This window comes from Nilaparvata lugens, chromosome 14 (assembly GCF_014356525.2).
Source record: "Nilaparvata lugens isolate BPH chromosome 14, ASM1435652v1, whole genome shotgun sequence".
Lineage (NCBI taxonomy): Eukaryota > Metazoa > Arthropoda > Insecta > Hemiptera > Delphacidae > Nilaparvata > Nilaparvata lugens.
Window position 1 is genome coordinate 10,151,301 of NC_052517.1, and position 13,163 is coordinate 10,164,463.

The 13,163-nt window shown below is 32.4% G+C and overlaps 1 protein-coding gene across 1 annotated transcript in view; it reads right to left on the reverse strand.

The window, feature by feature from the left end:
* The window catches only part of LOC111050624 (diuretic hormone receptor-like), a 139,026-nt gene that overhangs the window by 44,675 nt on the left and 81,188 nt on the right, over nucleotides 1-13,163 (reverse strand). The window contains exons 6-7 of the mRNA XM_039441168.1: nucleotides 9,565-9,635; nucleotides 5,414-5,539 (exon numbers count right to left, since the gene is read on the reverse strand). Coding sequence (XP_039297102.1) covers nucleotides 5,414-5,539; nucleotides 9,565-9,635 — 197 coding nt within the window. The remainder of the gene's footprint in view (nucleotides 1-5,413; nucleotides 5,540-9,564; nucleotides 9,636-13,163) is intronic.

The following is a 13,163-nucleotide window of genomic DNA, read 5'->3' on the forward strand; positions in this document are numbered from 1 at the left end:
CCCAAGATACTTATACTGGTCCACTCTATTATAGATCCACAAGTGCAGGTTGATGATCCTATATTTCTACAGGAGTGCATCTTGATTTGCCTTGAGCCTGGGTCTGGTTGATTCCTGGTCACAATGGGCATATATTTGGTTTTGCTCAAGTTAACTGATAGACTATTGTGGTCAAACCAATTTTTAATTTTTGATAGGTCAGAACAGGCATTCTCATAGGCTTCTTCCCACTCTCTACCTGCTGAAATAACAATTGTATCATCAGCAAATAGGAGTACTTTGCTTCTTGTGTTCAGTTGGGAATGTTGTTAATATAAATCAGGAACAATATTGGTCCCAGGGTGCTGCCCTGAATGACACCGTATTCAACACTATCCCTCTCACTAAATTCTCCTTCAATCTGCACAAATTGTAAACGCTTGTCAAAGTAACTAATGAACCAATGGAGTGCACAGTTTTTAATTCCCACAGCTTCAAGTTTTTTCAATAGCTTTCCCCTATCGACCGAATCAAATGCTTTAGCCAAGTCAAGGAAAGAAATAATTACTTTATTTTTCGATTTTATTGATTCTATTACGTATCTAGTTACCTCAAAAGGGCATCATTAGTATTTTGGATTTTTGAAAGCCATATTGGTTCTTTGCTAGAATATCATTACTTGTCAAGTATTCCATCAATTGTACTTTGACACACTTCTCAATAATTTTTGAAATAGAAGCTAAAGGGAAATCGGTCTGTAATTTGTGAGTTCGTTTTGGGGCCGGATTTGTGGATTGGTATAATTTTTGCAATTTTCAGGTTCTCTGGAAACTGCCCCAAATGAAGGCTCAAATTAACAATGTGATGGATGGGATATATTAATGAATGTATGTTATCTTTAATGATTTAGTTTGGATAAGGTCGTACCCAGGTGCACTCCTGCCTTTAGACTATTTATTACATTTGCAACTTCTTCAAGTGTTACAATCTTAACTCAAATACTGAATCAACTCCACAATCATTATCATTAATTTCCGGTTCTCCAATTGGGTTCAATGATGTGGCTAGTGAGGTTCCAACTGAGGTAAAATATTTATTGAAATTTTTACAAATAACATTGATATTTTGTTGTAGGGTCGTTTCACTATCTCTAGGAAATGCATTGATTGGAATGATTTCGCGCCTTTGGCTTTCCCAGCAATTTCCTTAACTACATCCCAGAACTTTTGAGGGTTATTAGATACTTCATCAACCTTACTCCTATAATAATTATATTTGGCTTTTTTAATAGCGGAGTGTAATATATTTCTGAAACGGATAAATTCTTCTTTCAGTGCGATATTGTAAGGTTGTCTATAAGTCTCCTTTTAATTTTGTCGCGATGTCTGATAGAGTTAATGAGGGCGCTAGTGATCCATGGTTTTATTTTTGTGTTTTTCGCTGAAATTTTAATTTTTGATGACTTTTCACAGATTATCTCCTGAATTGTTTCTATAAATGAATTAGTAGCCTGATTGATATTGTTTTCATTGATGACATGGTTCCAGTTTTGGCAAGACAGAGAATCTTTCACACCTTCCCAATCAGTTTTCACGTAATATTTAGCTTCGTTATGAGATGGGATAGGTTCCGGTGTAGAAAATTTCATGCAAACAGTATAGTGATCGGTGATTGAGGTTTGAATTACTACAGATGTCACCTCGAATAAGGGTGGCAGCTTGATAAAATAGTGATCAATGCAGTGTTGCTAGCTGACCTGGTTACTTTGTCAACACAGCAAACGAGACCTGCATCGTTCAGCACATCTACAACCTCTCTTCTATTGATTGGGAATTGACATTTAAAACATTACAATTCATATCACCAGCAAGAATTTTTATACACTTGTCATTATTCGTATTCCTCTGATTGTTATAATACGAATCAATTGAGTCAATGAAAATGCCAAGACTAGAATTGGGACTACGATAGCAGGCTAATAGTTCGCATGGCACCCCGGCCCAGTCGAAGGTAAGGGAGAGACAAGTTGCAATACCGCCTAATTGGAGCTCGCGACAAGCAGCAGATATTTCACTATCTATATATACTACTACTCCATCGCTTTGATTGATATTATTGAATGATCTGAACAAACTATAACCTGGGATTTCCATCAAATCACTCTCATCACCTAACCAAGCTTCAGTTAGAATTATACATGTAAAACGATAATTGAGGCTTTGTAATAATATGCTAAATTCATCAATATTTTTCTTATAACTCCTATATTTTGTTGGATAACTGTAAACTTTGATGGGTTGCACTCCCGGTCCCCCGCTCTCAAGAAATTTGCAACGGAAATTTTGAATATCTGTACACTCTACACAATCTATAGATGCTGTATCTAACAATTCTACTGCATCTCTTATCATAATAAGAGAAAAAGAAGAATAATAAAACGAACGACGTCAAGCCGTCCGACCAGCAGTGAAAACGTAAGAGAGTAATTGACCGCATAAAGGAATATTCATATGAAGATAGTGATTACCTTTCAGATATGTAAGATAAATGAAAAACAAGAAAGGAAAGATAAATATTGAAACAAAGTTGACTTTGATACTATTATATTCCTTTGCTTTCACGCAGATTATGAACGTTTGCAATTGAGTGATAAGAATTTGACAACCTTTTGTAGGCCTCTTTTTTAGTGAACCTTACCAGTGGAAGACAGTAGGCTATATAAAAGTATATATTTGCTCTCTGAGCAACAATCTTCTTCTTTCCCCACTCCATTCCTCAAATGCGTATAGTTAAGGCTGTTATTGAATGTTTTTAAGAATAGTATAAACAGCTTGAATTTTGTACACAAAAGAAAAGTCTAAATCTGATAGAATTAAATAATACAGTAGCCTATTATAGAAAGGAAGAAGGATAATCTTAGTCTCCATTCAGTAGGTTGGTACGGTATTTGTAGATATGATAATTTAATTCGAATATGAAATGACATAATTATCTTTGGAGATTAATACTTCTTGAATAAATGTAAAGAATGGACTAGAATGTACTATGGAACAATGTAACTTTGTTTGATCTAGTTTATAATGATCATTATTTAAATTAATCAATTGTTGGTGTAAATTCACTGAGTGAATTTCATATATATTTATTGTATAAATATGTCCTTGAATAATTAGACAGGAATGGAGTAGCGCAGTAGTGATAATAGATGTGGCAATTTGCATGAACAGTATAGTATGAGTTACTTTCTTGTAAGACATAGAGTATTATCTAAGTGCCTCATCCTCTAGGGCTAGAACGTTGGAACAGTGCTTCATTATGTGCGTCTGTGTATATGATATCTCATCTCCCAATTAACCGAATGACTTGAAATTTGAAACTTGAGGTCCTTTCCCTATAAGGATCCGACACGAACAATTTCGAACAAATCCAATTCAAGATGGCGGCTAAAATAGCGGAAATGTTGTCAAAAACAAGGTTTTTTGCGATTTTCTCGAAAACTGCTTCAACGATTTTGATCAAATTTATATCTAAAATAGTCATTGATAAGCTCTATCAACTGCCACAAGTCCCATATCTGTAAAAATTTCAGGAGCTCCGCCCCATCAATGCAAAGTGTGATTTTAGATTCCCAATTATCAGGCTTCAGATACAATTTAAACAGGAAATTTCAAGTGGAAAAAATTGAGCATGAAAATCTCTACAATTAATGTTCAGTGACATTTTCACCTGAAATTGGAAATAAGCTCGAAAATCGAGAAAATGTCTTAATTCAATAATGCAAACGGTTGGCAACTGTTGATTCTATTAAATCATTCACTATGAAGAGATAGCATACTTCGTGTGTCTCCAACGTTATTTTCCTGTCACCAGCTGGCAGATATTTGAATAGTAGAATTGAGATGCGCGTGTACACTAGCGTCAGGTGATAAATTTTCATAACGGCAAGGAAAGTTGTACGAGTGCGCCACACCAGATTTTCTATCCAGCTAAGTAGTCTTTATAAAATACGTTCACAAAATTGGATAATTTTGTTCTATTGAAGCATAATCATTATAACAAACCCCTCCAACAGTTTAATGAATGACCTCCAATGAAAATTGATAGCATTCACCACTTCCCTGCCTCTAATTAATTATCAAATTCATTAATTATCTCTCAACACTGAGAGTTCCAAGTCACTCAAATTACAAAATAATTAAATTTTCGCTCACCGCTGAAATGTGTCCACTCAACAATCATCAAATTGTTTCCAATTTGTCAAAATCCAATTTTCCAAGCAGATTCGATGCAGTATGGAGTTTTCCGGACACTGTGTTTTCCAAATTGGAAAATTCATTAAGGAATTGATTGGATTTTCCGAAACTAAATAATTTTCCTAGTTCCATCACGGTATGAATTTGTAGAGATTTTATCATTTTCATTAATTTGGGATACTTCAGATGTTGGTGGAAGATCATTAATATACTCTCATGGTCCATGTAATAGGAGAAAGCTGATATGATTGGGTACAATAGCATAGTGATAGTGGTGGTATTTAGAGGGAGAGTCCAAATCTGAGAAGAATCTTTCTAGATTCAGGCTCATAAAAAATGGCTCAACCTTCCGGCAGTCGCGCTGTTGTAAAAAGTACAACAGTGTCGGTTTTTCTGCTGCACAAAACTATTGAATGGGGTGGTGTCAGTGAATGAGACACTTATGCATTCCAAAACTTCCTTCCCATCACTCCACTGAGTTGCAGTATCAACCGAGCAATAGTTCAGTCTTTAGATGCCATTTAGTCGCGACAGTGCATAAGATGGAGGAAGACTGTATACGGGGACTGTAAACGAACCAATAACACAAAATTGATGGCTTTGCTTGATGTACCCTATTGGACTATGAAATGATAATCATTCAAATGTTCATAGGCGTAAAATATCCCAAGAAGATGGAGAAAGTAATTATACAATTAATTGATATGTTTGACAGTGAACAAAGTACATAACACTTCAATCAAATCAAATCAATCAAATCAGTCAAATCAAATTCATTTATTGCCAAAAAGAGAACAAACAATAATTCACTCATACACATACATACACGAGCAAAAATAAAAATAAAATGTTCATAATACAATATTACACATACTTGGAAAATTGGATGTTGTAAAAAATACAACACGTGACTGCTCGTGTGGTTAGGTAGGGCAAGACTACCGGAAGCCTCAAGCTATTCAGAAGTGAGGGAAAATTCAAGAATGATTTGGAATCTGATCTGAAGAACTCCGATTTTTGGCCCAAGGGGCCAGCGTAAAACAGCAATGGTCAAAATAGGTACTTGATGATTTGAAATCTTGACGAGCTGAGACCCTCCCTATCATCCATAGTAGAGAAAATATACACCGATTGTGGAAAAATTACGAAAATTGAAAAACTATTCTCAATTTCATACTCACCCACATTATCATAATGAGGAATATGAAATTACTGACGAGTATCAGAGCAGCTGGGCCCTGATATATCCAATCGTGAGGATGAGATGTCATCCAGGGACAATTCCCTGAGTAGATACTTAGTTGACTCTGGAAAATATTTCACAAATTTTAATAGAAAGAATTCTCTATTATTCAAGTTAATACGACAGAATATGAACAAGCACACATTTACAATCACCAGCTGGTATTTATTTTTCTATTTTGAAAATCCTTCATTTATCCTATAGGTTCATATAACATGAAAAATTTACAAAATAATAATAATTATAGTATCGTTTAGTAACAATGAAGCCCAAAGGTATATCAGCTGTTTGGGAAACTAAATTCCCGTTTGACAAACTATTTAACAAAATTAATTGCCCTATAATTATTTATTTTGATTGATTTAACGGTATGCATGATTAAATTTGTCGTTAAATCGGCCTACAGTTTGTAATGAATAATAATATTTGTAAGGCTTTTATTTGTAGTGTCCCTGACTGAAGTTTATTTATTTATTTATTTATTTATTCATTTATTCATTTATTTATTTATTATTTATTATTTATTTATTTATTTATTTATTTATTATTTATTTATTTATTTATTTATTTATTTATTTATTTATTATTTATTTATTTATTTATTTATTTATTTATTTATTTATTTATTATTTATTTATTTATTATTTATTTATTTATTCATTTATTTATTTATTATTTATTTATTTATTTATTTATTTATTTATTTATTTATTTATTTATTTATTTATTTATTTATTTATTTATTTATTTATTTATTTATTTATTTATTTATTTATTATTTATTTATTTATTTATTTATTTATTATTTATTTATTTATTTATTTATTCATTCATTTATTTATTTATTTATTTATTTTTATTTATTTATTTATGGAGACAACAGGTTACCCTCAATGTGTCTCCTTCACAAATACAACAATACAAGACACAATATGTGAAATACAACAATACAACAATACAATGAAAAAAATGAACAAATTAACTTTCAATTTGCAATATTGTTAAAAGGAAAAAAACCATAGAAATACAAGAGAAGGAAAAAAAATAAATGTATACAATAAAATAATTATAAAACGGAATATAGAAATGAAAAGGTTCTAAAATTTAAATAAAAATGTTACAAAGAATGGATAAAACTAACAAATGAATGTTAGAGAACTGGTACCTGCCAATGAAGCAACAGAATGAGTAAGATGTACGAGAACATAATGCAATAGATACACACCTATATACAGCAACAAATAATCGACAACACGACTGAGCAAGGATATCTCACAATAGACTGTTTAATATTCTATAAAATTTTTCACGAGAGAACCAGAAGATGTCCAGTTGCCCAGAGAAACAGTTGAAAAGTCTTCGAATTCTGTTGACTGGAGAATTATAGTGACTCACAGTTCTGGACCGGGGCACAAAAAAAGAGAAAGTGGAGCGACGTGATATGGTAGATATATAAATATTTACATATGAAAGCAAATATGGGGAATCTATTTTATTATTCAATAAGATATGAAGAAAAATTAAAGACTTAACATCTCGTCTTGTTTTTAATGATTTCAATTGAAACATATTTCTCAGAGTGTCAGAGGGAAAGTCAAACGGACAATTGAAATTGAATTTCCTGAAGTGAATGTACCTTAAAAATTTATTTTGTAAACGCTCCAAAAGTAGCACTTGGTCATTACAATAAGGGTTCCAAATTTCAGACGCATACTCAAGAATACTTCGGACAAGAGATTTATACAGAAATATTATGGGTGAGACATCATTGGAAGGTGAACATGTTCTCAGGATAAACCTCATCTGCTGATCGGCCCTACTACACAAAAGGTCTATAAATGTTTATTGAATGTAAAATCAGAGCTGTAAATCACACCCAGGTCCTTAAAAGACTCTACCTCCTCCAACGGTATACCATCAATACTGTAGATGCATCTGTGTGAAGCTACCTGCCGTGAAAATGATAAAGTTTTGCATTTAGCTATATTTATTCTAAGGCCATTATTCATACTCCATACACTCAGTTTATCAACATCCATTTGAAGGCTAAGGCAGTCATCAGGGCTCAAAATCGCTTTGTACAGCTTCACATCATCTGCATACATCAGACAGGATGAACCATCAAAGACAGCAGGGAGATCGTTGATGAATAGAAGGAAGAGAAGTGGTCCAAGTTCAACCATGTCCGAATATATTAGGCTAATTTTTGGTTTTCAATCCATGTAGACTAGATTCTAAATTTTGATTTTTATATTTTTCTGGACCAAGACTTTTATTCGAATCGATAAAGTGAAGCAACATAATCTGCAGCCAGTAAAACGAGAATAAAATATAATGATTTCTTATTTGAATATTCCCAATGAGTAAAGTGAATTAAGGAATACAATAAAAATGAATGTAATGAGGGAATAGGAGTTCTTATGTTCAGTTTTGTAGTAATAAGGTAATAAGGTAGTCCTTGTGCTATTTTTCTTCCAAATTTATAGGTAATGATTATCCATTCTCAATTGCGAAAATGAATGTAATGAGGGAATAGGAGTTCTTATGTCCAGTTTTGTCCTATTCCCTAATTACATTCATTTTCGCAATTGAGAATGGATAATCATTACCTATAAATTTGGAAGAAAAATAGCACAAGGACTACCTTATTATTTTATCTTCCAATGTTATTACGTTAGTTTCATTTGCATTGTAAATTGTAAATAAAGAATGAATAGAGAAATAGATGATTAAGATTTCAATTTATTTATTCACTTTTTGAATATATTTCTATCAAAATTCGGAAAAAAACAGTTTTGGGCTAGGCCTGTTGGTCTTTTTCTGATCAAGTATTTGATTTGTGCATTATGGTATATGAATTGGAATAAATAGAATTCGCCAATGGGCTTCACGTTTGTTATATACTATGTCAGCAGGGACCGACAGTTTAACTTGCCCATTCGATAACACAGTACAGTTTGTACTCATTGTAATTTCCATGAATTTTGATGAAACATTAATGTGAAATTCGGTACAGGTAGTATTCTTGCATGAACCTCAGCTAAAGTCCCTGCGAACCTCAGTTTGCAGCTTGGGGCTTCGTGGCCGGTGCTATTTAAATTTAAAAATTGGAGAATCCTGTTGCCGTTTCTATGCTCATTCTATCAGAAAGGCCCAAGATCTCTTCTTTTCTCTTCCTTTGATATGTCCAAAGCTCCGTCAATTTATGTAGATGCATAACAATATCATCTTTAGTTATTACAAATTGCTTTTTTCGTATTATATACAGTTCAATAATTATTTTATTGGTCCATATTATGTAAATTCATCTATAATCTTGCTGTATTGTAAGCTATTGTATATAAGTGTATAAGTCAGTATAGGCTATATTGTAATCTACATAAATAAAGTACTCAATCAATCAATCAATCAATCTTTTACACAATTGGCTCACAGGCTCTCTGAATTCTGTGAAATCTGGCAGCACTGTACTCCATAAAAGCAAATTGAGGTTTGCACAGAATGTAGATCTGAAATTTACTAACAAATCTCTACAGTATACGATCGTTATTTGTTTATTTTCCACAAAAATATTGATGAATTACAAATGATATTAATGTGATACAGAATGTGATGATAGTCATGTATCAGTGCAGTTTATTTATGGTAGCATACTATCGGATCTATTCATCACATTATCGGATCTAGATATCCCATGGTATAGGGCGTTTATGTCGCAACTTTTACTGCTATCCCAAGCCAATAGTTCACGTAGTTCTTTCCCATTCAGCTGTGTGACGCTGGTAGTCTCTCAAATTGTGCTATTCATACACTCTCACCCCAACAAAACAGTAAAAATTGACAATAATCAACAGTAATCGGCTTGAGATAACAGTGAAAGTTGCGACATAAATTCCCTACAGCATGGGATATCTACTTACGCTATTGTTCCTCTATGATACAATATAGCAAAGAAATTATTTTCTGTACAGTTATTATTTTATGAATAAAATTGTACCTCTATATTAATATCATGTGCATCTTAAATTAATGTATATTCCTTTTTTTTTCTATCATTACAGTATATGAATTATTATGGTAATTTCTCACCTGACTATCAGAACTGGACGGTGATATGGTCTTTACAAGACTCCATATCAGTATTACTATGAAAGGTACACCTGAAACAAAAAAATCAACACTTGTAACAATTTTTATTGTTACAATAATTGTGAGTGATGAGAATTATGCGAATTAGCCTGAGAAGTTAGCCTGTTATAAAAATGGATTTTGCTGTTTTGCTTTTCTGCGGTGTGTTGTGTTGACTCTGTCAGTGTGTGCGTAGAAGCTATGATCCTAAGAATAACAACAATTTTCCTGGAGTATCAGCTTAGTTCATGACCCTTGCTTTTCTGCGTTGTGTAGTGTCGACTCTGTAAGTGTGTGTGTAGAAGTTGTGGTACTGAGAAGATCAACAATTTTCCTGGAGGAGCAGTCTGGTTCACGACCTTATAAGGCAAGGAATTTATAGCTGTCAAGGAAAAATAGCTTTCACTTGGTGGGAGAATGTATCTTAAATTGTAGTTGTAACGTTCCTTTCTATTGGTGGAAATTTTTCTAGAAAATAGTAACTGCCAATCACAGTTAACGTTGGTTAGGTCTATCTAGAATGGACGATCACACAGCTGTCCACCTCAAGGCGAGAAAAGCGAAGTGGATTCACTCAGCGTCTGGCCTCCGTCATAAGCAGTACAAAATGTAGTCTGATCAATATTTTGTGTTAATCATGGCTTCCATGCCAGCTTTAGGCCTTTTTAGTATTTGGCTCTGGAACCTTTTGTTCCAGTAGCATTTTTAGTTTTTTTTCCGCCTCAGTAGTTGCTTTACTTAAGAAGAGAGAGAGAGAGTATCAAATTGTCACCTCACAATGGAGATTTTTCTCCTATAACCGCTACTAAAGGTACGTCATAGATTATAATATAATTAAGGAAATGATTATCGATGAAAGCTTCCATCAGAGTGTTAAATTTGTTGTGATGGATACATTTGAGTGTAATATGTAGAAGTGTAGAGTACCTATTAGAAGAAGGAATTGACAATGATATTTTTGATTTTAAATTATTTTTGAAGAGGAAGCTATTAACCTAAATTTCAATTACCGTTGTTTAAATCCAAATTAACTGATGTTTATAGTATATTATTATGAGTTCTATCAGTATTTTTGTTATAGATTTTATTTGTCTTTTTGATTCTAATGAAAAGCTTTCTTGATTATTTAGGAAACACCTATCATGTAATTTATTCTTTTAAATTACATCATATATGTAATTTATGTAAGAAAACTGACTAAACTAACAACAATACTCGAAATACCTTATTATGAAGTAATTCAATCAACTTGTGAATTATGTAGGCCTATTATGGAACACTATGTACTCATCGCTTTGTGTATAGGGCATAACCCTGATTACAAATAAATTCTATTCTATTAAATCAAGAGATTGAAGTAGGTAATGTCTATTTATGTTTTAAAGTAATAAGTATTGATTTGAGTTTTATATAACCTAAAGTAGGTTGATTTTTTTATTATATCCGAAGTTAAGTTAATTTGTATTATCCTAGTTTATTTTTTTTTATTCTAACAGCGGTGTTTTGACGGGAGCATCAAAGTATGGGATCAACGTGCGAATCCATCAATTCATATGTATCCATGAACCAGTATCATGAACGTGTGTCTTTAAGCTGCTGAGACGCCTCTGAATCGATGGCAGTCCTAGAAGTTTGGGGTATGCTGTCTCCTGTCCATCTGGACGTGTAGAGCTCGATCACCGAGCCTAGATTCAATTTGAAGAAACAGCTATGAGGTAACAACTTTTTTCCAAATTAAACAAACGTCCCAGGAACTCCGGATGTGACAGAATGGGTTTTAATAATTATAGACTTTCAAAAAAAGGGGAAGGGTGTAAAACATGCGGAATTAGACTTTTGTTAAATTGTAATTTTGAGATATTATTGAGATTGGATAGATTACTAACTTTATTATTTTTGGTTTGAGTAATAGATTTTTGGTTGTATCTTTATATTGAAATGTGAGGCCATATTTTCTCTGTAAGGATCCAGCTGGGAATTTCAGTTTTCTTTAAATTTATATTTTAATCTACTAAGTTACAAAAGTTGAATTAGTATACGAAATGTTTAAAGGTCCCTTATTGATAAATTAATGTTTTAAAATAATTCTCATCTTAAAGTTGTAAAGGATCAAATGAAGTTTCAAGGACCCTAACCTTTTCTAAATTTGTTTTGATGACATATATTTTTTGAATAGTTTTTCCAAGGTAGTATTCCATGATGTGATACTTGAGGAATGTTTGTCTTTGCAGCTTTCATGATATAAAGATACAGAATAGTTATTATTGGGGATCATTAATATTTGATAATGTTTTGATAGTGTTTTAAAGTTTCCAAGTGTGTTCTAAATTTAATGTTCTAAGAATTTTATGAATTTTATGTGGATCTTTTCTTAAAATATTTATCGTCATTTATGATTAACCTCTGAGACATATCTATGATAATTTTCAATTCTTCTTTTGAAATTAGAGTCCTTTAAGCTTCTTATGATTCAATCTAAAACGTTTTCAATGTAGAGCATACAGAGTAGGTTATTACCGAATTATCTATATCAGAGATAACTTTCTACATTTAGTAATTTTATTTTCGGTTTTCATGATGTAACTTCTTTGTTTTATTAATTGTTGAATTTAACTGTGAGAGGTGACAATATAGTTGATATCTTCTCTCTATTTCGTGGTCTCTCTTGTCATTTCTGGATTCCCGTTCTCTAGCACTAGGTATGTTTATCAAGTATCCCTTTATTGAGTTATATTGTGTGTGCTTCTAAATTCTAAATTCCAAATTGACTTTCTAAATTCATAGCACGGCACACACTTTGAAAAACTAAAAAATCGAACTTGATGATATATTTATCCAATTTTGATTCCATCATAAGATAAACTGATACGATGGAAGTCGTAGTAACATGGCATTCTTGGAAAGTATAACCAAATTGTAAATAGTATGTGTTTCTTCTTTACAGTTTGTGTTTCTTCAATAATTTTCTTAAATAACTCAATATTAATCATTACAAGTGGTAATTGAGTGGAATATTTCCAATCAATTTATTAATTCAAGTCATCTAAATTCAAGATTTATAGTTTTAATGGATTACTATTGAAAATAGTAACCATTAATTACCGTTAATAGCTAATTAACCTCCTTCTGAGGTTATTTTGGAATAAAATTTTATCCGAATTGTACACGTGAAATATCTAACCCTATCTTGGACTTTGTCACATATGAATTTGGAAGAAAAATAGCACAAGGACTACCTTATTATTTTATCTGCCAATGTTATTACATTAGTAATATTTTCATTGAAAATAAATATAAAAAGTAGAGTATCTTATGTAACAAGGATGAGAAGGGGCCTTTTGCAGTCGAGAATGATGTTTCTAGTCGAGGCGTTAGCTGAGTCTACAATTCCATTCGAGCACTACAAAAGACATTCACGTCCAAGTAGCGTAGGCTACACTATATTTTGTCATAATTATCTGAAGAATAATAATAAAAGTAAATTCGTATGGCTTATGTTGGTGGGGAGTCCCTTGCGGGAAGGTCCCACCGCCTGAATGTATAATTTGAGCCGTCAATGG